The 26,373-nt window shown below is 52.5% G+C and overlaps 1 protein-coding gene across 7 annotated transcripts in view; it reads right to left on the bottom strand.

Moving 5' to 3' along the window:
* The window catches only part of C11H16orf74 (chromosome 11 C16orf74 homolog), a 47,866-nt gene that overhangs the window by 15,579 nt on the left and 5,914 nt on the right, over positions 1–26,373 (bottom strand). For 4 of the 7 annotated variants that reach the window (XM_063612521.1, XM_063612522.1, XM_063612520.1 and 1 more), the window contains one exon: positions 11,333–11,378. In XM_063612521.1, the coding sequence (XP_063468591.1) occupies positions 11,333–11,360 (28 nt within the window). In that variant the 5' untranslated portion in view covers positions 11,361–11,378. Of the gene's footprint in view, positions 1–11,332; positions 11,379–11,524; positions 11,646–17,093; positions 17,917–26,045; positions 26,144–26,373 lie in introns of those variants that run through there. The other 3 variants (XM_055232693.2, XM_063612523.1, XM_063612519.1) reach the window with 3 other exon arrangements.

Below are 26,373 nucleotides of genomic sequence, written 5' to 3' on the forward strand. Positions count from 1 at the left end.
CCAGACACACATCTGCTACCTGGAAACCAGGCCCCTGGGGGGGCAGCCGCGATGCCCTGGCCCAGGATAACTAGGCCGGTCTGCTCCTGTGCCCAGCCATGTCCAGCAGCTGGTAATTGGTCAGCACTGCCCTGACTCCCTTTGATTTTTTTTTTTTTTTTTTCAGAGACAAGGTCTTATTCTGTTGCCCAGGCTGGAATGCAGTGGCACCTGGCTACGTTTATTTTGTAAAAATGGGGTCTCACTAATGTTGCCCAGGCTGGTCTCAAGCAATCCTCCTGCCTTGGCCTCCCAAAGTGCTGGGATTACAAGCGTGCACCGCTGCACCCGGCCCGCTCTGACTTCCAAGTCTTGAGTAGCACAAAGCCAAGGAGAACCGCTGGTGGGACCGTCAGTCCCAGCGCCTCCCCATCCCTCTGTCTCCCTGGAGGCTCCTTCCTCACCTCTGTCCATCCCACAGATACTTCCAGAGCACGTGGTGCAGGCCAGGCCCTGAGGAAACTGCAGGGAACTAGGGGGAGGCTGTCTGGACTCTGGACTTGCTGGGTTGGGTTGTGTTCCTGAGGCCCCTGGGGATCCAGCTCGACCATACTCTGGCTGGGTGACCTCAGGCGGGACCTGACACCTCAGCTTCTGTATCTACAGTGGGGACAGTGGACAGCGCGGAAGGCTTGCTGTGCGCATGAAAGGAGATGGAGGGAAAGAGTGGAACCTGCCTGGTGAGGTGTCAGCTATGGGAGTGCTGAGCTCCCTGTGGGATGATGGGAATGAGGGGGATGACGGAGATGATGGGAATCATGGGGATGACGAGGATAATGGGGATGACGGGGATGATGGGGCAGCCACCCCGGCCAGCGGGAGGGTCAGTCCGAGGAGGGTCTCCGTATGGTGGCTAAGGCTGAGAGTACATTCATTCTGCAAACATTTGTTGCGTGGTCTGTGTGTGCCAAGTCTTGGGCCAGGTATCAGGGTTACAGGGATGAAAAAGGCAGCATGGTTCCTGCCCTCACGGAGCCAGGAGTGCGAGGAGGAGGAGAACGCCCTTGGGAACTATCACCCGAATACTAACGCTGAGTGCTGGGGTGCAGACCAGCCGGGCTGACCTACCCAGGCACGGCTGGAAATGGCACTTCGTCTCCCACCTGCTGGCCTCCCTCCTTTCTGAGGACATCAGGTGCTGGAGGTTTAGCTTAAGCATGGGTGACTGACGGGGGGGACCGGCTAAGTCCCTGCTGGGAGCCAGGAGGGCTGCCCGCTCTGCCCTGGGCAGGGGGTGGGGCGAGATCAGACGCCATCTGCTCCCTCGTTTAAAACAGGCTTTGATGATCCACCCCACTGCCCTGAGCCGAAGGGAGGCTGGAGGGGGGTGTTTCTCAGGACCTCCTGTCTCCTGGGCAGAGGTCTGTTCAGAACGTTCCAGAAAGAGCCCTGGAATTGAGCCTGCACACCTGGGTTCCCAGCCAGGCTGACTTGCTCCTTGTTACCTTGGGCAGCCAGTCCCCACTGCAGCCCCATCTGCAAGGCAAGGGCATTGGCTGTCAGCCTGGGCCACCTAGGGGAATCACCTAGGAGGCCTCCTAGAGCACCAGTGCCTGGGACCCATCCACACCAACCTCATCTCAACCTCTGGGGAACGGGCAGTGGCTGCATCCATTTGGAAGCCTTCCAGAAAATTCTGATGTGTGGTGGAGGTTTAGACTCCTGGGCTAGAATGATTCCAGTGCTTTGTATTTCTTCCTTTTTGAGACAGGGTCTTGCGCTGTTGCCAGGCTGGAGTGCAGTGGTTTTGGCAATTTGGCAAAATTTGGCAATTTTGGCTCACTGCAACCTCCATCTCCTGGGCTCGAGCAATCCTCATACCTCAGCTTCCTGAGTAGCTGGCAATACAGGCGCATGCTACCACGCCCAACTAATGTTTCTATTCTTTGTAGAGATGGGGTTTCTCCATGTTGCCGAGACTGGTCTCCACCTCCTGACCTCAAGCAATCTGCCCATCTTGGCTTTCCGAAGTGCTGGACTGTATTACCGCGCCTGGCCTGTATTACTCTGAAGTTCTCAATCCACACCTCAGCTTCTATCACCTGCTGGCCCCAGGGACCTCAGCTCCTCCAGCTCAGCCTGGCCTCCATACCTGCCTCCTCACTGCTCACCAGCTCAGTGTGCTTGGTCCTGACTCAGGGCCTTTGCATTTGCTGTTCCTTCTGCCTGGAACACTGTTCCCTGCATCCACATGGCTGACTCCAGTGTCGGCACCACAGAGAACCCCTCACCCTGCCTCATCCCCTCAATTGCACCCCCTTGCTCAATTCCCTTCACAGTGCCCACGACGAAATCCAGCCTGCTGGGTGTGTGTTTGTTCACACACACTATTCCACATTTCCGTCTCTCCCGCATGGACAGGAGCTCTGTGCTGCCCACTGCTGCATCCCGAGGGCTGAGTGTGCTGCCTGGCATGCAGCAGGTACTCAATACATGTTTGTGAGGAGTTGCCCGGGACACACCCTCGTCTGGGCTCTGTCCCGCAGTGGAAGGGATCCAGCACCATGGAACAGTGACTGTGTGTTGGCTCCTGTTCGCAGCTTGGGTGTGGAGGTCAGCAGAGTAGACAAAGACCCCTGGAACATGACAGTGGCACTGGCAGGCAGCGGGTGAGGACCTCGCCCAGGATCCCCGTGGGCAGGAGCCTGAGCCCACTTTACAGACGGGGACAGGAAAGCTCAGGGAAGTGGGGCGCTTGACCTTGCCTATTTTCTAACTCCTGGTTCAGCGGGGACTAGATTCCACCATGTTATCTCCCTTCAAATGTATGGAATTTCCAGTTTGTTCTGAACACTGCTGAAATGTAGTAGTGGAATGAACGTTTTTCTCACCCTCCCATTTCACAGCGCTCCTGTCCCCAGGGATGGAAACTCCACATTCCCTGCCTGGCTCCACCTGGCTGCTACCATCCTCTCTGGTGCTGTGGTCCCTCCAGTTCCTCCACCATGCATGCCAGGCTCCTGCTTGCTTCCCAGCCCGTGCCCATGAGTTTCTGCTACCGGAAACAGCCACCCCTTCCCCGCTCTGTGCCAGGCCAGCTCTTTAGGCTGGGGTGCTTCCTGGGTGATGCCACCCCTAGCCACCGTGGGTAGGCAGGTGCTAGCTTCCATCCAGCACTGAGTTAGCATTAAGGTCATTCCTCACCTCTGTACACTCTGAGTGGCCAGGACCACACCACCTTGTTCATCCCTGTAGCCCCGGAACCTGGGCCAGCGGCCAGTGCACGGTACGGACGCAAGAAACGTTTGTGGAAGGAACAATCTCTCACGCAATTCTGGCCTGCAGCTGTCCGCCAGCAGAGCCAGGCATTCACACTGTCACGGGGCCATATGGAGGGATTCTGGGTTTTGGGTTGACCAGGGGCTAGACACAAGCCTCTGAAGGCGAATCAGAAAAACGGGTGTCATAATGGCCAACCACCAGTCACCCCCAGGCTGAGCCCCCTAAGCGAGGGAGTCACAGCCATGCCTGGCAGCCAGGGGTCCCCACAAAAATGAGGAGTCTGTGAAAAACTGTCACAGCCAAGAGCCTAAGGAGGTGTGACAAGTAAATGTCATGTGGGATCCTGGGACAGAAAAAATATATGGGGGAAATCGGAATCATGTGGACATTAGTTAATAATAACAGATCTGGCCGGGCGCGGTGGCTCACACCTGTAATCCCAGCACTTTGGCAGGTTGAGGCAGGAGGATAGCTTGAGCCCAGGAGTTCAAGACCAACCTGGGCAACATGGTAAAACTTCCATCTCTACTAAAAATGCAAAAAAATTAGCCGGGTGTGGTGCCTCTCGCCTGTACTCCTGCCTACTTGGGAGGCTGAGGTGGGAGAATCGCTTGAGCCCAAGAGGTGGAGGTTGCAGGGAGCTGAGGTTGTGCCACTGCACTCCAGCTTAGGCAACAGAGCCAGGTCCTGTTTCAAAAAAACAAAAAGTGTGGATATTAGTTAATAAGAATGCATCTGGCCGGGTGCGGTGGCTCATGCCTGTAATCTTAGCACTTTGGGAGGTCAAGGCTTGAAGCCAAGAGTTTAAGACTAGCCCGAGCAACAAAGCGAGACCCCCTTCCCTACAAAAAAAAAAAAAAATGAGCTGGGCATGGTGTTGTACACCTATAATCCCAGCTGCTTGGGAGGCTGAGGCAGGAGAATCACTTGAGCCCCAGAGATCAAGGCTGCAGTGAGTTGTGATGGTACCAGGGCACTCCAGCCTGAGCAACAGAGGGAGAGCGAGATCCTGTCTCAGAAATATATGTAAATAAGCAAAGAAATAAATAAAATACTAATAAATAAATAACAGTGGATTTGTATTGATTGGTTTGCTGTAATGAGTGGACCGTGTGAGCATAAGATGTTAACAACAGTGGAATCTGGTGTGGGGTGTGTGGGAACTCTCTATACTATCTTTTCAATTTTCTGTAAATTAAAACTGTTCTAAAAAATAAAGTCTATTTAAAAAAAACAATGACAAACTACCAACCCAGGACAAAGTCTTCGTCTTTCCCACCAAGCCCCAGGCAGCCCCAAGGGACCTTCCCCAAGACAGTTGCTGGGACCAGTCTCATTCCCAGGAGCCTTCATCCATGGTGATGCTGGAATTAACCCAGGCTGGAGCTGATGCCGTCCCCCCTGCCCCCACAGAACCTCAGAGATCACAGGAGTCCTCCCAGGTAGCCCTGATGCCTCAGCCAGCCACTCTAGTGGGAAAGCCCATGCCTGCAGTTTAACTCTTCCTGCGGAGGCCCCTGCACACCTGCAGCCACCTCCACAGCAGGAAGGTGTAAAGCCTTCTTGGGTGCCATCTTTAGTGCCTATCTCAGAAAACTCTCGAGACCTGACCCGGGAGATCTTCCCAGTCGCCACTCCATTTTACAGACACAGAAACTGAGGCCTGGGCATGGGAAGTGACTTGCACAAGGTTGCAGTCAGTCAGAGGCAGACCCAGAATATGAACTCGGATCTCTGACCCCAGAGCCACAGCCACTGGAATCCCCCCGGAGGATGTGTTGAAAACCCTGAGCTCCTGACTCAGTTGATCCAGTGGGTCCTGAGAATCTGATGGTCTGACTGGTTCCCAAGTGATGCCTATACAGAAGGTCCCGGACCCCACTGAGAACCACGCAGCAGGACCACGCCATTTCCTTGGCTGTGCCGCCCTGCTGGAACCTGGAGAGGGCGCGCTTGGGAACCAAGGAGATGACTCCCCTTTTCCCCTTCTCTCTGTGGAGCCAACCTCTCCTAACTGGCCATGTGGCCTTGAGCCAGTGAGAGGTCCTCGGTGCCTCAGCCTCCCCGTCTGTAGAGTTCAGCTCTACAGTGATGAGGGTGCCATGCCCAGTTCTTGTTGATGCCAGCACATGCCAGCCCTTATAGGGTGAGGCACGAGGGAGATGTTCTTTGGCCTGTGGGACGCTCCCATGGGTCACAGTCGCCACGGCCAGGGCCTTGAGCAGAGGGACTCTGCAGCCCCTCTCCTTTGGACTCGGAAACAAAGGGGTGTTGGCACAGCTGTGTTCCTCCTATACCACCCTCTCAATATCTACCACCCTTGGGCAGAGTCTTTGCTGCCAGACAGGAGAAGCACATTCCTGCCCCCCACATGGGAAGCTCAGAGGTCAACTGACTTGATGGGGGCTGACTAGTGTCCCCCAAATTCACATCAACCCAGAACCTCAGAATATGACCTTATTTGGAAATGAGGTCTTTGCAGATGTAATCAGTTAAGGATCTCGTGATAAGCTCATCCTGGATTTGGGGGCGGAGGGGCTGTAAATCCAATGCCTGGTGTCCTTACAAGACGAGGGGAGGGAGGCTGAATGCAGGGCAACACGAAAAGAGGAAGGCCACATGAAGACGGAGGCGGAGACTGGACCCAGGATGCCTGAAGCTATCAGAAGCTGGAAGAGGCAGGAAGTTTCCTCCCTTGGGGCTGAGGAGGGAGGGTGGCCCTGCCAGGGCTGATATCAGAACCATGACAGAATAAAAATTGCTGTTTTAAGCCCCCCAGTGTGTGGTCATTTGTCACAGCAGCCACCAGACAGTCACTCACGGTAGAGACAGAAGCCAGCCCAGCAGTGGGCAGACCCCATCCCAGCCAGCCACGTCGGGTGCCATCGACACAAAGCCAGCCCAATAGGGAAGGGGCCTGTCTCTTCCTGGGCAGTTACACAGCCTCAGAGCCCCTGGGGGAGCTGAGGAAGGAGGAGGTGGTGAGGGCTGGGGCTGTGGCTGTGGCTGGTCAGAGCGGGTGAGATGAAGCCCGCAGGGAAGAATGTCATACCCACTGTGACCCTCACACTCTGTTGAGTGGGTTCAGCCCATGCCTCCCGTAACCACGCCTCCTAAGGGAATAAGAACGGGTCTCGGAGCTGCTTCCCTAGAGGAGGTCATGTCTCATTTCTAGTTGGTGTGACCGTAGCTGGTCACTTCCTCTCCTTGCGCCTCAATTGCCCTATCTATAATGTAAGGCTTTGCAAGACGAGTGCCAAGGTACCTCCCGGCTCAGAAAACCTACTTTGGTTCTAGAGGGAGAGATTCTCAGACTGGAGGGGAAGGGAAAGGAGGGCAGCAAACTAAATCCTGCAGACCAGGCAAATGAACACCCACATCAGCCAACAGAACCCCCAGACCAGCCGCTGAACCCCCACATCAGCCAACTGAACCCTCAGACCACACAACTAAACCCCCAGACCAGCCAACTAAACCCCCAAGACCAGCCAAGTAACCCCAGTCCAGCCAACTGAACCCCCAGATTAGCCAATTAGCCCCCACACAAGACAGGTAAACCCTCTTAGACCAGCCAACCAAGCCCCCAAGACCAGCCAAGTAAAGCCCCCAGCCCAGCCAAGTAACTCCCAAACCAGACAACTTAACGCCCACAGATCAGCCAACTAACCAACCCCCCTATATGAGACAAGCCCCTGGACCAGAAACAAAATCCCCCAAACCACAAAACTAAATCCCCTAGGTAACTGAATGTCCCCACATCAGCTGACTGAACGTCCCAGACCAGTGAACTGGACCCCACTCGTTGAAATGATGTTTGGAATATACTGAATTAAATAAAATATATTAAAAGTAATCGTACACGTTTCTTTGTACCTTATTCATGGGACTGCTAGAAATGTTAAAATCTATTTCTACTGGATGGTGTGGCTCTAGATAGTATGTCCTCAGGCAGAGTCCCATCTTTATGATTCTTCAAGTCCTCTCCAGAACCCAGCGCTCAATAAAACCTGTGGGCTGGATGCAGGATGCCTCAGTTTACCCCAGAGGAAGCTGAGGCCTAGAGATACAAGGTCACTCGCCCTAAGGCAGGACCCACTGTGTAATTTGTGGGGCTCAGTGCAAAATGAACATATGAGGCCCATTGTTCAATATGTATTAAGAGCATTAAACCGAGCACGGGACCCTGTGCAGCTGCAGAGGCCTGTGAAGCTGGCCCTGCTCCAAGGCCAAATCATTAAGGGGCAGAGCTGGGATTTGAACCCAGAGAGGCCTGGAGCTGGGGCATGGTACAGGAGGGTCACCTGGAAACAGGTGGGTGGGGCTGAGTCCCTGGGCCAGGCTGCGGGGCTAGAGCAGAGAGGCAGAGGGCCTGGGTCCTGGCGGGTCCCTCCTCCTGGTGCCCTGGGCAGCATATAGTGCTGAGGCCCCAGGGAGTGACAGTAATCGTATCCAGGGCTGAACGGTGCCCACTCCAAAAGATACACCTAACCAGAACCTGTGAGTGGGAATCTGACATCGTTGAAAATAGGATCTTTGTGATGTCACTTTTTTTTTTTTTTTTAAGACAGGTTCTGGCTCTGTCACCCAGGCTGGAGTGCAGTGGTGTGATCACGGCTCACTGCAGCCTTGACTTGCTGGGCTCAAGGGATCCTCCCACCTCTGCCTCCCAAGTGGCTGGGACTGCAGGCATGCATGCCACCATTCCCAGATAATTTTTGTATTTTTTGTACGGATGGGGTTTCGCAATGTTGCCCAGACTGGTCTTGAACTCCTGGGCTCAAGAGAGCCTCCTGCCTCAGTTTCCCAAAGTGTTGGGACTACAGGCATGGGCCACCGTGCAGCCCCGCAGATGTGACTGAGTTAAGGATCTTGGGATGAGATTATTCTGGACTAGGGTGGGCGCTAAAGCAAATGACAGTTGTCCTTAAAAGAGAAGGGAAGACAGAAGAGGAAAGCCATGTGCCACGAGGCAGAGGCTGGAGCTAAGTGGCCACAAACCAAAGGATGGCTGGTGCCACCAGAAGCTTGGCAGGAAGGAGCCTCCTTAGAGCTTCCAGAAGAAATGACGCCCTGCTCACACCTGGATGTCACACCTCTGGCCTCCAGAACTGTGTGAGAATAAATTCCTCTTTTAAGCCACCTAGTTTGGGGTCATCTCTTCTGGCAGCCCTAGGACAGATGACAGAAGACCCCATGTTACAGAGTTGCTGGCTACTTCAAATGTCGAGTTAAAATGATTCTCTCTGGGCCGTGTGTGGTGGCTCACGCCTGTAATCCCAGCACTTTGGGAGGCTGAGGCAGGTGGATCACTTGAGGTCAGGAGTTCAAGACCAGCCTGGACAACACGGTGAAACCCCATCTCTACTAAAAATACAAAAATTAGCTGGGTGTGGTGGCACACGCGTGTAATCCCAGCTACTCAGGAGGCTGAGGCAGGAGAATTGCTTGAACCCGGGAGGCGGGGGTTGCAGTGAGTTGAGATTGCACCACTGCACTCCAGCCTGGGTGACAGAGCGAGACTCCATCTCAAAAAAAAAAAAAAAGAGTTGTGGCCCCCCTAATCCCCATTCCCCGAGTCACTCCCATGCTTATGTGGGCCTCATCACCTCCAGACACCCAGGCTGGGCGAGTAGGGGTGGGCAGGGCCGGGCAGCACCAAAGCCAGCCATGAAAAATGGAGGGACAAGCCACACTCGGGACAGGCACTGTTCCAGCACTTAGCACACTTAGCAGCTCTGGGGCTGACAGGAAGGCGGTCCTTTTAAGAGCTCCCAGCCCCACGAGCCCTGATCTGGCTGCCTGTGCTTTCACTCACGAAGGGCCGGGGGTGGGTGGAGGTGGGAGTGCATTTCCCAGGCACTGTCAGGATCTGCAGAGTCTTGGTCTACCTTCCTGATCAAGCGTCGGCCGTGGGCTGGAAGAAAAGTGGTCCCAGAGATACCTCCAGGGGCCTGGTTTCTTCGTCAAACATGTCCTGACACAATCGCCAAAAGGTGGAAACAACCCAGTATCCATCATTGGAGAAGTGGATAAAGAAAATGCGGTCTGTCCACATGGTGGAATATTATTCAGCCGTGAAAAGGAACAAAGCAGTGACGCATGCTCAATGCAGATGAGCCTAGAAAATGCCACGCTGAGTGACGGAGACCAGACACAAAAGGACAAACGCTGGATGATTCCACTGACATGAGGTCCCTAGAGCAGATTCTTAGTGACAGGAAGTAGAATAGTGGCCGCCAAGGGCTGGGGAGGGAACGGGGAGTTAGTGATTAACGCGGACAGAGTTTCAGGTGGAGATGATGAAATCTTCATTCTGAAGATGGGTGGGGCGATGGTTGCACAACATTGTGAACGTGCTTAATGCCACTAACCTGTATACTTCATGGTTAAAACGGTAAGTTTTATGTGATATATATTATTTTTTAAAGCAGAAAAGTATCCTCAATGCCTACTTTGTGCCAGGCACTGGGAAACTCATATCTAAGGGAAGAAAGTCCTCAAGGTTCAAGGATTTAGGCTTGACTCGCTCAGCCACTGTCTGCTGCTGAATCAACCTCAGCCACTCAGAGATACTCATTGAACAAACATCTCCCCACTCCTCTGTGGGGTCAGCCTGGAGTCTCAGAGGAAGCCAGGCCCTGCAGGAGACCCGGGCTGTTTGTGACTGTCCGGCATCCCATCCCGCTTAGTAAACCACACCCCGATTTTCACCAGGGGAACCAATCTCTCTGCAAGCGGTCTTGGAGGAGCTGTCAATCAAGATGCACCTCCCTCCATGCCGAGGGGGCGGGCCTAAGACCTAAACTGGGCCAATCAGATGCTCTCCTGGAGCGGATTCCTCAAAGCCTGGGAACCTGAAGGTGGTCCTTTCATCCCGGTTCCCAGCAGGGGCCTCTTCACGCCTCCTTACTTCACTTTTCCTGTGGGCTCCCCTCGACTTTCCAGTAAATTCCTCGTTAACTAGTATCCGCTTCTGTAGCATGCATCTAAAAGCCCTAAGCCTGCCTAAACCCAAAGGATGGGCTATAGAACCTGGTGAATTTGAGGAAGGAAATAATACAATTAATTAAGAGCAGCCACCGCCAGGGTGTGCCAGGCCTTGCTCTCGTGCTCCTGGTGACCCGAGACGGGTCCGCCATGATCCCCATTTTACCGACAAGGAAACTGAGGCCCTTGATCTAGGTCTCACAGAGGCATTAGTGAGACCACAACTCACACCATGCAGACTGATGCCAGGCCTGGCTCAGCTCTCAACCACCCCTCCAGGTGGGTAGGTGGCCTCTGCCAGGAAGGGGCTGCTGGGGTCAGGCAGGTGGCCCCGGGGCAGGCTAGGAACCCAGCCCTCACACAACTGGCCATGGGACACCTGGAGCCAGCCAGAGGCGGTCTCAGGCAGCAGGACCGCAAGTCAGAGCAGGTGGGCACGCTGGGTCTGGACCAGGGGCCACCCATGTGACTCCCAGATTTTTGGCTGGGGAGACCAAAGCAACTGTCACCAAGGTAAAGATGAGGGACAGGAATGGACTTGAGATGGGAGGTCTCCTGCCACATTGGTCTGACGTGCCCCAGGGCCATCCACACACAGGACAGAAGTCTGGGCTGTCTTTGCCAACACCCACAACACCCTTCAGTGGTTTTGTGTCCTTCTAGAACTTTCTTCTGCTGGCCTTCTCTCCTACCACCTGGACGCTGGACCTCCTGTCTGGGTGATAACAGGCCCCGGGTGTGTCCTCGGGAAAGCAAACAGCCCAGCGTGTGCCTGGCTCCTTCGCAAAGGCCTCCTCCTCCCTCACTCTCCACAGCCTGGGATTAGGCACCCTGAGGGGGAAAATGAGGCCCCAGGGCACTGCCACCTTCCCAGTCACTCACTGCTAGTGAAATGGAAGGCCTGGAGGGGTGCTCAGAGTCAGGACAAGCATTTTTAGAGCACCTGCTATGTACAGGACTGCTTTAAGGGATGGTGCCCCGCTCCCTCTGCAGGGCAGAGGGCTTCATCTCCCCGCCCTCCTGCCCCCCAGCCCAGCCCACCCCCTGCCATGAGAGCTGGTGGGGGCAGAGCTTCAGGCCTTACCTTTCAGGCAGGACATCTTAAGCCCCATGTCGGCACCTCTGCAGGCCTGTGGAGAGAGGAGAGAGTTGAAAGAGGGGAGGGCGCGACTTGTTTGTATTGGCCACGTGCGGCCAGGCCCCCACCCTTGGCCCTGATGAGTGCAAAACAGGAGGTTGTGGTGGAGAGAAACCACCGGCCTCCAGGTCACGCCACCTGTCAACTACATCTGGGCTGGATTTGCTCAAAGATGGAGTCTGTGCTGGTGGAAAAAACTTACGGGTGCCTCAAAGTTAAATATACAGGAAGCCAAGGCGGTGTCTGCAGCCCTGGCTCCGTGAGGTCACTTGAACCAGGAGGCGGAGGCTGCAGTGAACTGATGATGGGGAACCGACACCACCAAGCCTTTCCTTTCAAGAGCCACAGGACGGCTGCAGCTGCAGAGATGTGAAGACCTGCCAGCAGGGCTCGGGGGTGGCCCAGAGGCCCCCATGGCGGTGTACCTCCCGTTCTAATGCTGCCTTTTTTTCTTTTTTTCCCTAATGCAGGTTCTTTGGAGACCTGACAGCCTGAGCTATAGAGGACATGTGGCCCCCCAGCCCACAGGGTATTAGAATTGTTCCAACCAGTGTTCTCATGATGTTCCTGCAACATGAGGCATCCCAAGTTCTAAGCAATTGAAAAATAAAAGCAGCAGCCAGTGGTGCAGGGCCCCCGCGTGCTCTTGACACTCACTCCTCAGTAACAGCCCCGTAAGGTACTATTACTGTCCCCACTTCACAGACACAAAAATCAGGGCTCAGAGAGGTGGCGGCACCTGCCGAAGGCTACCAGCTTACTAGGGACTGTGGAGCTGAGACTCGAACCCAGGACTGTCCTGATCCCCAGGCTGGAGCCCCACCCCACAGGGGCCTGTAGTGTGCAGAGATCCAGAGGAAGATAAAGGCACCATCCGTGGGAGGAGCCCCAGGGGATGGGAGGTCAGGCAGACACAGGTGGGGAGAAGCCAAAGATGGGTTGGACCTGGGATTTTGGGGGCTGGTTTGGAGTTAAGAGCTTATTCTGAAGACGCCAAGGAGCAAGTCTGCTTTCTAGAGGGGTGTGTGGCTAGTGCCTGTGAGGAGAGCCCGGGCCTGGCCCTCATCTGCAGGCTGTTGGTGGACTGGTAGCACCAGCAACCCGGAGACTGGGGAGCAAGGCAGCAGCTCAGGCCCAACCAGGCGCACAAGGCCCCGGGGATTCCTGTGCCTGCTGAGGTCAGAGATGCTTGCTCTGGGCCAGAAATCGGGGAGGTGAATGTGAAGACGGCAGGTCGGGAAGGGTTTGGAGGAGAAGGAGCTGGAAGTCCAGGTGGAGCTAGTAAGACATGGGTGGGAGATACCACCAAGACATAGACTGGGGGCCTTGGGAAGGGAGGGAAAGCGAGAGATACTGATGGGAACAGGCTGGGGCCAGCTGCGTATGAAAGGCGGCCATTCCAACTTAGGAGTGGTCTCTGAAGCTTCGCCACTGCACTAGCTGGGCCAGGCCCCACCTCGGCAGCTCCCAGCCACGTGACCACGGATAGTTTATCTCAAGCCTTCACTTTCCTCGTCTTTAAAATGGGATGAATTGGCCGGGCATAGTGGCTCACGCCTGTAATCCCAACAATTTGGGAGGCTGAGGTGGGTGGATCAGGAGTTCAAGACCAGCCTGGCCAACATGGTGAAACCCCATCTCTACTAAAAATAAAAAAATGAGCCAGGCATGGTGGTGGGTGCTTGTAATACCGGCTACTCAGGAGGCTGAGGCAGGAGAATCACTTGAACCTGTAGGTGGAGGTTGCAGTGAGCTAAGATCGCACCACTGCGCTGCAGCCTGGGCGACAGAGTGAGACTTCATCTCGAGAAAAAAAAAAATTTTAAAAAGGGGTGAGGCACATAACGGTCTCATTGAGCAGCAGTGAGAACTGAGTGTGGGGAAGTGATCTGTGCTGGGGACAGAGGAAAAGTCGGAACAATGTCAGCTGCTGCTGTCCCTTATGACAGAGAGGGAGGGAAAGGAGGTCGAGGTTTCCAGCTAGGCCTTTTCTCCAGGGCCTTGCTGTTCCCAGAATGGCCCATGGAACAGCAAGCAGCACAGGCTTCCCGGGAACTGTGCATGCAGAGTCTCGGCCCTGAGCTGGCCCTGCCCACTCAGAACCTGCATCCACACTACAGCCAAGAAGAGCTGGGCACTGCAGCCTCCGCACATCACCCAGGAGCTTTACAAAATACCATTTCTTCCGGATTAGGTAACTCACACCTGTCATCCCAGCACTTCGGGAGGCTGAGGCATGAGGATCACTTATGGCCAAGAGTACAAGACTAACTTGGGCAACATAAGAAGACCCTGTCTCTATAAAACAAGCTTACAGCTGGGTGCGGTGGCTCACGTCTGTAATCCCAGCACTTTGGGAGGCCGAGGTGGGCAGATCACCTGAGGTCAGGAGTTCGAGACCAGCCTAGCCAACATGGTGAAACCCTATCGCTACTAAAAATACAAAAAATTAGCTGGGTGTGTGGTGGGTGCCTGTAATCCCAGCTACTCAGGAGGCTTAGGCAGGAGAAACTCTTGAACCCAGGAGATGGAGGTTGCAGTGAACCAAGATCATGCCATTGCACTCCAGCTTGGGCAGTAAGAGCGAAACTCCATCTCAAAAACAAAAAAAACAAAAAACAAGCTTGTACAACCCGCAGCCCTCGAGCCGCTTGCAGCCCAGGGCGGCTTTGAATGTGGCCTAACGCAAATTCGTAAACTTTCTTAAAACATTACGAATTTTTTTTGTGATTTTTTTTTTTTTTTTTTTTTTTTAGCTCATCAGCTATCATTAGTGTATTTTATGTGTGGTCCAAGACAATTCTTCTTCCAGTGTGGCCCAGGCAAGCCAAAAGATTGACATCCTGGCTATAAAACATTTTTAAAAAATTAGTCAAGTGTGGTGGCCTGCGCCTGTAGTCCTAGCTACTCAGGAGGCTGAGATGGGAGGATCACTTCAGCCCAGGAGGTTGAGGCTGCAGTGAACCTTGATTGTGCCACTTCACGCCAGCCTGAGTGACAGCAAGAGCCTGTCTCTTAAAAAAAAAAAAAAAAAAAATGCTGCTTGCTGCCTGAGTCTCACCCCCAGAGATTCTGGGGCAATTGGTCTGGTGTGTGGCTGGCACTGGGATTTTTTTTTTTTTTTTTTTTTTGAGACGGAGTCTCACTCCGTTGCCCAGGCTGAAGTGCAGTGGTGCGACCTTGGCTCACCGCAACCTCCACTTCCCAGGTTCAAGCGATTCTCCTGCCTCAGCCTCCTGAGTAGCTGGGACTACAGGCGTGCACCATGACACCCAGCTAATTTTTTTTTTTTTTTTTTGCATTTTTAGTAGAGATGGGATTTTGTCATGTTGGCCAGGCTAGTCTCGAACTCCTGACCTGAGGTGATCCACCCACCTCAGCCTCCCAAAGTGCTGGGATTTCAGGTGTGAGCCACCGCGCCTGGCCTGGCACTGGGATTTTTAAAAGCTCCCTGCAGGACTCTCACATGCAGGAAAGAGAATCCTTCCCTACGGGAGGAGTGAGGGGTAGCGGAGGAGTGGGGCTGGGGCTGAGGGATAAGGGCCCAGGCCTGTGGGAGTGACAGGCACATTTCCTGGCACTCACCATGCGCCTGGCACTGTTCAGAGCCCTTTATGTGTATTCGTCGTTAGTGAATCCTCACAATAACCCCATGAAGTTGGGACCGTTCCTGTCCCCATCTCACAGGAAACAGAGGCACAGAGAAATTAGTTAACTTGCCTAAGGTCATCTGGGTAGCAAGTGACAGAGCAGGGATTTGAAGCCAGAACTTTGGAGTCTGGAGCCCATGCTTTTAGTGACCAGGCAGACCTGGGAAGTCTTGGAGTCCCCAGGGGACAGAGCTTCCAGGAACAGGGGAGGGTGGAGCAGACCTCATCTCCATCCCTCATCAATTGCGACCATGCTGGCTCTCCTGCCGCCAGCCTTGCCAAGGGGTCCTGCAGCCCTGACGTCAGGATCAACCACAAATAAGCCAGAGGGAAAGCTGCACAGAGCCCCAGGGCCTCTGCTGGCCAAGGTTCCCAAACCTCCCTGGACCGTGGCTGCTGGTAAGACAGACTCAACATCCCAACCAAGTGCAGACCGGCCCTGCACAATGTACTCGGATTTTATCATCTATTCCCTTTTATCCTGTCTTTGTTCAGCATTGATCACAGCCCACCTGGCGGATTTTGACACATCTCAACCCAGGGTTTGAAAACCAGTGATCTGTACGGAAGTTCTCACAGATGGAATGATGTGTGGAATTTGCTGTAAAATACTCCAGTAAAACAACAACAAAATGCTGTGGGGCACAGGGAGGCGCCACCATGAGAGCAGCGGGATGCTGTTTACTGTTGAGACTGGGAGATAGGAGAGCATGACATACTGGTGTGTTTGTTTGAAAAGTAATGACCAGCCTGGGCAACATGGCGAAACCCCATCTCTACAAAAAAATACAAAGTTTAACGACTCATGGTGGTGCATGCCTGTAATCCCAGCTACTCAGGAGGCTGAGGTAGGAGGATCGCTTGAGCCTCCTTGAAGTGGAGGCTACAGTGAGCTGTGATTGTGCCACTGCACTACCTGGGAGACAGAGCAAGACCCTGTCTCAAAAAAAGAAAAGAAGTAATAAAACGGTCAAAAGAGAAACAACTGTATTTTAGGTGACAGTATGGGATCAAAATTAAGTTTTCTGATTCTAATTATTTTACTGTGTTCTGTAAGAAATGGTCCTTGCTCGGCAGTGGCTCATGCCTCTAATCCCAGCACTTAGGGAGGCGAAGGCGGGTGGAGTGCCTGAGGTCAGGAGTTCGAGACCAGCCTGGCCAACATGGTGAAATGCCTGTCTCTACTAAAAATACAAAAATTAGCCAGGCGTGGTGGCAGGCACCGGTAATCCCAGCTACTCGGGAGGCTGAGGCAGGAGAATCGCTTGAACCCAGGAGGCAGAGGTTGCAGGGAGCCAAGATCACTCCATTGCACTCCAGCCTGGGCGACAAGAGGAAGACTTTGTCTCAAAAAAAAAAAAAAAAGAAAAGAAAAGAAATGGTCCTTGCTCTTAGAAAATATACATTGACGGCCAGGCATGGTGGCTCACACCTTGTAATCGTAGCACTTTGGGAGGCTGAGGTGGGCAGATCACCTGAGGTCAGGAGTTTGAGACCAGCCTGGCCAACATGGTGAAACCCCATCTCTCTACCAAAAATACAAAAGTATCCAGGCGTGGCCGGGCACAGTGGCTCACGCCTGTAATCCCAGCACTTTGGGAGGCTGAGGTGGGTGGATCACGAGGTCAGGAGATCGAGACCATTCTGGCTAACACGGTGAAACTCCGTCTCTACTAAAAATCTAAAAAATTAGCCAGGTGTGGTGGCGGGCCCAGCTACTAGGGAGGCTGAGGCAGGAGAATGGCGTGAACCTGGGAGGCGGAGCTTGCAGTGAGCCGAGATCGTGCCACTGCACTCCAGCCTGGGGGACAGAGCGAGACTCTATTTCAAAAAATAAAATAAAATAAAATAAAATAAAATAAAAATAAAATAAAATAATCCAGGCATGGTGGCGGGCGTCTGTAATCCCAGCTACCTGGGAGGCGGAGGTTTCAGTGAGTGGAGATGGTGGCACTGCACTCCAGCCTGGGCGAGAGAGTGAGACCCTCAAACAAACAAACAAAACAAAACAAAAAAAAAAAGAAAGAAAGAAAATATACACTATATATACTGACATGTCTGGGCTCAAGAGTCATCACTTCCGTAACTTAACTCTCAGATTGTTCAGCAGGAACATAATGATATGCACGAATACGTGTGCAGGGAGAGATCAGGACGCGCATGTAGGTAAATGTTCATTTCTGGCGAAGGGTATTTGCAGGGCCTCTTCATATTCTCACAACTCTTCTTTAACTTTGAAACTGCTTCAAGAAAAAGGCTTAAAAAGGAAAGAAAGGCAACATCCAGAAGAGACAGGGCAGCTCAATGAGAGTCTGCGCAATGCCTGGGCTCCCCACCATGGTCTCCCAGGGCGGGAAGCGGGCGGCGGCATGTGCGTCGGATCCCGTTTTCCTCCCAGTAGCTTCTATGATTTGGTGGAGATGCGTTCCTGGGGCCAGGCTCTGGCCGAGCAAAGGATCTGTATTACGCCGTGCCTGGCAGCACCACCTCCCAGAAGAGGTGTCTGGAACTGACAGGTTTTGTCTGAACAGCTGTCTTGCAACTTGAAAGACCCTCACCTCAAACCACACAGGGGAAAGGAAGGAAGGCAGGGAGGGAAGGAGGGAAGAAGCAAACCAGAGGATGGGGGACCAGGAGCAGCTCCAGCTGGGATTCAGGTGACACTGGGGGCAGGATGCAGTGAGGATCAGGCAGGTGCAGCGTCGAGGGTGGTTACGTCCACATACGACAATTCGATGTGGGGTGTGTGGAACTCCCACATGGAGAGTTTTCACACGGCAAGTTTTCTCATCTCCCACAGGGTCCCTGCAGTTGCCCTCATTGTCATCCTGCTTCTGCCTCTCTTCAAAGACAGCACGAAGGCGGTGGGCACAGGACTGGCTGAGGGGACAAGAAAGAATCGGGCGTCTAGAGGAGCTGTGTCACCTCGAGCAAGTCATCTCCCGAGTCTGAGGTGCTGGGGCTCGGTCCCCCAGGCTCTGTGTCCTCCTCCGCCAAACAGGCATTGAGCCACCAGCCTCCAGGATAGGGACTGTGACAGAGTTATCACCATCATCTTCATCATCATCACTGTTCTCATCATTCTTATTGATATAGTTTGGATATTTGTCCCTTCCAAACCTCATGTTGAAATTTGATTCTGAGCACTGGGCCAGATGGGAGGTGTCTGGGTCATGGAGCGATCCCTCATGAACAGCTTGCTTGGTGCCACCCTCACAGTAATGAATGAGTTTGCTCCCTATTGGTTCCTGCAAGAGCTGGTTGTTAAAAAGAAGCCTGGTGGCCGGGCGTGGTGGCTCATGCCTGTAATCCCAGCACTGTGGGAGGGTGAGGTAGGTGGATCACTTGAGGTCAGGAGTTTGAGACCAGTCTGGCCAACATGGCAAAACCCCATCTCTATTAAAAATACAAAAATTAGCTGGCTATGATGGTGCATGTCTGTAATCCCAGTTACTCAGGAGGTTAAGGAATGAGAATCGCTTGAACCCGGGAGCCAGAGGTTGCAGTGAGCTGAGATCATGCCACTGCACTCCATCCTGGGTGACAGGGCGAGACTCCGTCTCAGAAAAAATAAAAGAGCCTGGCGCCTTCCCTGCTTCCCACTTGCTGCCACCATCTCACCACATGATCTCTGTGGCTCCCCTTCACCTTCCGCCTTGAATGGAAGCAGCCTGAGGCCCTCACCATCCTGGTGCCATGTTTCCTGTCCAGCAGGCAGAACTGTGAGCCAAATTTTTTTGTTTGTTGGAGACAGTTTCACTGTTTTTGCCCAGGCTGGAGTGCAATGGTGCGATCTCAGCTCACTGCAATCTCCGCCTCCTGGGTTCAAGCGATGCTCCTGACTTAGCCTCCCGAGTAGCTGGGATTACAGGCATACGCCACCATGCCCGGCTAATTTTCTATTTTTAGTAGAGATGGGGTTTCTCCATGTTCATCAGGCTAGTCTCAAACTCCTGACCTCAGGTGATCTGCCTGCCTTAGCCTCCCAAAGTGCTGGGATTACAGGCGTAAGCCACAGTGCCTGGCATGAACCTCTTTTCTTTATAAATTATCCACCCTTGGTTATTCCCTTGTAGCAACACAAATGGACTAAGACAGGTGTCACCTCACTACTGCTGTCATCCTTGTCACTGTCATCATTGTTGCTGCCACCTTCACCATCATTGTCATCAGTGTGATTGCTGCTAGGTACCACCAGGTCACTCCCACTACGTGGCCCCAATTCCACAGTGTGGCCTGTTGTGTTGGGGGTGAATTTATGTGGGAGTGTGGAGAGCCCTGTCCACTCCCTTTCAGATCCGGTGCCAGCCCCCTGCAGAGACCACAGTTGCTTACGTGGGAGAGGCCCCTAAGATGAGTTGAAATGTCTGACAAGGAGGAGTTACAGCTTTGATTCTACATCTGTCTGAATAGAAGCCATACAGTTGTCTAAACATGGGGGGAAGCCACTGTTACCTTAAACTTTATCATCATCATCATGACAATATCAGCTGATAGATATCCAGCTGTTTTCAATGTGCCACATTCTGGGCCAAGTTTGCTATAAAAACGATGCCACTGAACCCTAACAATGCCCTAAGAGATAAACATTATCACCATCCTGTTTTATAAATGAGGAGCTGGGGCTCACAGCTGTCCAGGGACTCCCAGCACCCAGGGCTAGCAAGCTACAGCTCTGGGCTGCCAGACACTAAAGCGAAGCCCACATCACTGTACTGGGTTGCAGTGTTCTATTCCACACACCAGAGTTCTAGATTGTTTGAGTTTGTTACAAACAAACACACGTATCTTTGTAACTAGAAAATACAGATTTAAGGCCGGACGCAGTGGCTCAAGCCTGTAATCCCAGCACTTTGGGAGGCCGAGGCAGGCGGATCACGAGGTCAGGAGATCGAGACAATCCTGGCTAACATGGTGAAACCCCATCTCTACTAAAAATACAAAAAAATTAGCCGGGCGTGGTGGTGGGCACCTGTAGTCCCAGCTACTTGGGAGGCTGAGGCAGGAGAATGGTGAGAACCCGGGAGGCGGAGAGCTTGCAGTGAGTTGAGATCGCACCACTGCATTCCAGCCTGAGCAACAGAGAGAGACTCTGTCTCAAAAGAAAAAAAGATACAAAATTAGCTGGGTGTGGTGGTGCATGCCTATAATCCCAGCTACTCAGGAGGCTGAGGCAGGAGAATCGCTTGAACCTGGGAGGCAGAGGTTGCGGTGAGCCGAGATTGCGCCATTGCACTCCAGCCTGGGCAACAAGAGCAAAACTCCGTCTCAAAAAAAAAAAAAGAAAAGAAAAGAAAAAGAAAATAAAGATTTAATGGGAGAAAAAAAGATTTAAGGCGAGGATACCCTTAGCTTGGCATGATGGTATGGGAGCAGTTGGGCCCAAAAGAACTGCTAGTTTAGGTATAAATGTTCTATCTTTTTCACACATTTGCAGGGGTGTGAAAAACTTCCGTTTCATATTGAATTGGGCTCTGTTTATGCTCCCTTTGAAATATCAGATTGTTAATTATTTGCACAACAGCTTGAAGAAGAACAGGTTCTTTCTTGCACCCAGGCATAAAAATCTCCCCGTCAGCAGCCAGGCACGGTGGCTCACGCCTGAAATCCCAGCACTTTGGGAGGCCAAGGCAGGCGGATCATGAGGTCAGGAGATCGAGACCATCCTGGCTAACACGGTGAGACCATCCTGGCTAACACGGTGAAACTCTGTCTCTACTAAAAATACAAAAAATTAGTCGGGCGTGGTGGCGGTCGCCTGTAGTCTCAGCTACTTGGGAGGCTGAGGCAGGAGAATGGTGTGAACCCACGAGGCGGAGCTTGCAGTGAGCTGAGATGGCACTGCTGCACTCCAGCCTGGGCGACAGAGCGAGACTCCATCTCAAAAAAAAAAAAAAAAAAATCTCCCCGTCAGTCAGGTGCAGTGGCTTACGCCTGTAATACCATCACTTTGGGAGGCCAAGGCGGGCGGATCACCTGAGGTTAGGAGTTCAAGACCAGCCTGACCAACATGCAGAAACTCCATCTCTACTAAAAATACAAAATTAGCCGGGCACGGTGGCGCATGCCTCTAATCTCAGCTACTTGGGAGGCTGAGGCAGGAGAATCGCTTGAACCTGGGAGTTGGAGGTTGTGGTGAGCTGAGATTGCACCACTGCACTCCAGCCTGGGCAACAAGATGAAACTCTGTCTCAAAAAAAAAAAAAAAAAAAAAAAAAAAAAATCTCCCTGTCGCCAAATGGTCACGGGATTCTCTCTGGTGACAAGGATGGGCAATTATAAAAACTGACTTCCTTGGCAGAGGTCCACCGCCTCCTGAGGGGCGGCAAGACAGGAGGACATCAGATGTCAACGTCATGCCACACAGCTTCTCTAAGACCAAGAGCATCTCCAGGGACAGGTCCCACTTCCACGTTGGCTGCGTTTGTTTTTGCAACAGCCTTGAAGGCAGGTGCCACAAATTACCAGCTCACAACATGACTGCTTGTCAGCTCACCCTCTACAGATTTTCAGTGCAAACAGAAAAGCAAAATGATGTGTTCTTTCATAAAGTCAAAAGCAACCAAGACGTAGCAGTGACTAAGAGGGACAGAATCTCCCGCTGGCTGGAGGGACCCTGCTCTTCAAAGCGGGCTCCGATGTTTGCCGATTCCCTTCAGTTACTACTTCTGTGGATCACAGACGTTCAGCTCTAGGCTATGAGATAAACCCATCCTGGAGAGACTCATACAAATCTAGAGCTGGAAGTGGTCAGAGAGAGATGGCCAGGTAAAATACAGGATGCCCAGTTATCGCATGAGACACACTCATAAAAACTATTCATTGTTTATCTGCAGTTAAACTTAGTTGGGGCTGGGTGCGGTGGCTCATTCCTGTCATCCCAGCACTTTGGGAGGATGAGGCGGCGGGCAGATCACTTGAGGCTGGGAGTTCAAGACCAGCCTGGCCAACATGGTGAAAGCCCGTCTCTACTAACAATACAAAAATTAACCGGGCGTGGCAGAGGGCGCCTGTAATCCCAGCTACTAGGGAGGCTGAGGCAGGATAATTGCTTGAACTTGGGAGACAGAGGCTGCAGCTAGTGGAGATTGCGCCACTGCACTCAAGCCTGGGCGGCAGAGTGAGACTCCGTCTCAAACAAACAAACGAAAACAACAACAAAAACTCAGCTGGATAACTTAGTTATCCTTGTGTTTATCTGCTGAATCTGACCATCCTATTCAAGGTCATTTGATTTCTAACATCTGGCTGTCCCAGATGGGGACCTGGAGAACCAGACAGCGAAAGTGAATGAACTGGTTCCCGCGGAGCCACCTACCAGATGAAATCAGAGTAACCCCATGGAGGTCCTGAGTCACGGTGGCACCTTGCCCTGCTTGCCTAACAAAGACCTCCTGGGAGGACCCAGAAGAGGGTAGGGCTGAAGAAGAGTCACAGCTGAAGAATGTGACTGTTTGCCAGGTGAGTGGGCTCCAATCCCAGTGGGGCAGGGTGGTCGGTGAGGCTGGGTAAGCCCCTTCAGCTTTCTGGGCCTGGTCACGCTGCAAGCCGGGAAGAGAGTGCGCGCAAGCGGGGCTCCCAGCAGGCTCACGACACTCATGGTGCTTTTCTTCCTTCTTTAGGAAAGCCACTTTCTTTCTGCAGCAGGATTAGGATTCCTGCAATTCCAGCCAAAGGAACTGGGTTGGGAAGCAATACTGCAAGCATTCATGTGCTTTCATCCTGGTCCACCGCGTGCAAAAGGGAGGGCTACCTTCAGTTTAGCCATGGTCCTGCAGGAACAGTGAGCCCCTCTCCGAATGGCCAGGACCTCCACCTGGCCCACAGGAAGCCTTCACCAGCAGGAAGCGAAACAGGATGGGGTGGGGGCAGGAGGCCCACCGAAATCCCCACCTGCTTGGCCTCCCACGGATGAGCCATGTGACTTACAGCAAAATACTTGCCCACTGCCGACTCTGGGCCACCGCGAAATAATAGAGCTGAACACCTTAGGATTCGAGCACCTTTCTGTACATTATACATCAATAAAAACATTTATCAAAAAATAAGAGGGCTTTGAGACCAGCCAGAGCAACGTGGTGAAATCCTGTCTCCACAGAAAAATACAAACACTAGCTGGGTATGGTGGCACACACCTGTAGTCCCAACTACTTGGGGGGCTGAGTTGGGAGGATCACCTGAGCCCAGGAGGTTGACGCTGCAGTGAGCCATGATCATGCCACTGCACTCCAGCCTGGGCAACAGAGTGAGACCCTGTCTCAAAATAAATAAAAGGGGTCTGCTGTTAGAAGGCAGGTTAACGGCTACCCATAGGCTAACCACGGCCAGGAGGAGCATGAAGGGATTGCTGGGGGTGTCCTGGGGGTCTGGAAGTCTGTTTCTTGACCTGGTGCACACTTTTGATGTACATTTATTACAATGGGCATATCATCTTGCCCACAAAAAGTATCAGCTGTAAAATATTTGAAGAGATTTATTCTGAGTCAAATATGAGTAACCAATGGCCTCAGGAGACGCAGAGAATATGTGCCCAAGGTAGTTGGGCTACAACTTGGTTTTACACATTAGGAAGACACAAGGTATCAGTCAGTACAGACAACATATACGATGGTTCCAGCCGGGCACAAGGACTGATGCCTGTAATCCCAGCACTTTGGGAGGCTGAGGCAGGTAGATCACGAGGTCAGCAGTTCAAGACCAGCCTGGCCAACTTGGTGAAACTCCGTCTCTACTAAAAATACAAAAAAATTAGCCAGGTGTGGTGCAGGCGCCTGTAATCCCAGCTGCTCAGGAGGTTGAGGTGGAGAATTGCTTGAACCCGGGAGGTGGAAGTTGCAGTGAGCTGGGATTGCGCCACTGCACTCCAGCCTGGGTGACAGAGCAAGACTCCAACTCAAAAAAAAAAAAAATATGCATATATATATGTATATATATACATAGACATGAATGCATATATATATACATATATGTGTGTATATACATACACATATATGTGTGTGTATATACACACACACACACACACACATTGGTTTCATCTGGAAAGGTGGGACAACTGAAGGGGGAAGTAGGTGGGATGGGGAGACATGGCTTTTGGGTCGTAGGATTCAAAGATTTTCCGACTGGCAAATGGTTGAGAGAGTTATTATCTGGGCTGGGTGCGCAGTGGCTCATGCCTGTAATCCCAGCACTTTGGGAGGCTGACGTGGGTGGATCACGACGAGGTCAGGAGTTTGAGGCCAGCCTGACCAACAGGGTAAAACCCCATCTCTACTAAAAATACAAAAATTAGCTGGGCATGGTGGCACGCACCTGTTATTCCAGCTACTCAGGAGGCTGAGGGAGGAGAATCACTTGAGCCTGGGAGGTGGAGGTTGCAGTGAGCCAAGATCACGCCACTACACTCCAGCCTGGGCGACAGAGCAAGACTCTGTCTCAACAAAAAACAACAAAAAAACCCAAGAGTTATTATCTAAAGACCTGGAATCAATAGAAAGGAATGTCTGGGTTACGATAGGGGGTTTGGCTTGAGAGAGAATAGATTGTACATGTTTCTTATCAGACTTAAAGGGACTGTCCTATTAGTCTAAAGGTCTGCACTGATGTTAATGCTGGTCAGCTGGGTCTGAATTTCAAAAGGCAACAGAGTATAATGAGGCATGTCTGACCCCACTTCCCATCATAGCCTGAACTAGCTTTTCAGGTTAACTTTGGAATGCCCTTAGCCAAGGGGAGTGGTCCATTCAGATGACTGGGAGGCTTTGAATTTTTTTTTTTTTTTTGGTTTACGATCTCTTACTAATCTTTTTTTTTTTTCTTTTTTTTTTTTTTTTTTTAGAGAAAGGAGTCTCACTATGTTGCTCAGGTTGGTCTCAAACTCCTGGCCTCAGGTGATGCTCTTGCCTCACCCTCCCAAAGCACTGGGATCACAGGTGTGAGCCACTGTGCCTGGGCCCCATCATCACTTACTAATCTTTTTAACGATAGGGGATTACACTTAGCAGGCCCAGAGGCCTAGCCTGGCTTCCACTGTAGTTAAGAGCAATTCAGTACCACGGCTCAGGGTTCCAGGCCTGGCCTTGCCATTTTCCAGCCATGTAATCTTGTGTCAGTGACTTTGCCTTTACAAGCTTCTGTTTCCTCATTTTTATTTTTTAATTTTTTGGGTTTTTGTTGTTGTTGTTGTTGTTGTTGTTGTTTTTAAGAGACAGGGTCTCCCTTTGTTGCCCAGGCTGGAATGCCGTGGTGTGATCATAGCTCACTGTAGCCTCAACATATTGGGCTTAAGGAAACCTCCTGTCTCAGCCTCCTAAGTAGCTGGGACTACAGGTATGCACCACACCCAGCTAATTAAAAAATGTTTTGTAGCTGGGGGGACTCACTATGTTACCCAGGCTGGTCTCCAACTCCTGGCCTCAGGCACTCCTCCTGCTTTGGCCTCCCAAAGTATTGCAACTACAGGCGTGAGCCACTGTGCCCAGCCCTGTTTCCTCATCTTTAAAATGAGGCTGACAGTATTTCGTTGGAGAGTTGGTCAGGGGATGAAAACAGAAAACGCAGGGTCTGGTGCACGAGGAGCGCTCCGTAAGCATGAACTATCACTGCTCTCTTCAGTGTCCACTGACGGGACGCTCCCATTTCAAGTCTCCAGAGGTAACCTGCACCTTGGGCTGGGAAAATACACTCTACGTGGGTCTGGGGTGCACCCCACCGGCATGGGAAGGCGCTTCCAGGGAGAGGAGATTAGGTGGTGAGCTTTCAGCCTCCTTGGGGCTGGCGAGGGATTAAGCGTTTCCATAAATACATGGCCTTCTCCCATCCACAGGACCGGGTCCCCAGCGGTGGGGGCGCAGAACCCAAGGAGGGCGTGGCCTGCACAGGTGAGGGTGCTTTTTGGAGTTAACCCAGCCCAGGACAGGGGCCTCCTGACAGCGTTGGGTGGGTGCGGTCTAGGCAGGAAACGCCAGGGTCTGTGACTCAGGGTATGCCTCTCAGAGCCTCAGTTTCCTCACCTGTACATTGAGGCGTTCGATCCCCGAGAACTGCACTACCTCAGAAGTGCCTTTGCCTCGCAGCCTTCCCTTCCTCCGGGCTCCAAAGCCTGTCCAACCTGCACAGATTTTTCCTTGATTCCATCTGGGCCCCGCAGCCAGAGGCGATCTGAGAGAAGTCCCAGCCGCCCTCGGACCCCGCCCTCCGCCTATCCCTGGGGGGAGCTGCGGGTGCCCCTTTTTACTGAGGCCTCCCCTAGTTCCGCTCGAGCGCAGCCAGCCAGGAGAAGGCGCGCGTGCGTCCACACGGGTCGCCCTTTGCGGTTGCAAACCTGCTTTGATGCCCTGG

The sequence above is a fragment of the Symphalangus syndactylus genome, chromosome 11 (assembly GCF_028878055.3).
Source record: "Symphalangus syndactylus isolate Jambi chromosome 11, NHGRI_mSymSyn1-v2.1_pri, whole genome shotgun sequence".
NCBI classification, from domain to species: domain Eukaryota; kingdom Metazoa; phylum Chordata; class Mammalia; order Primates; family Hylobatidae; genus Symphalangus; species Symphalangus syndactylus.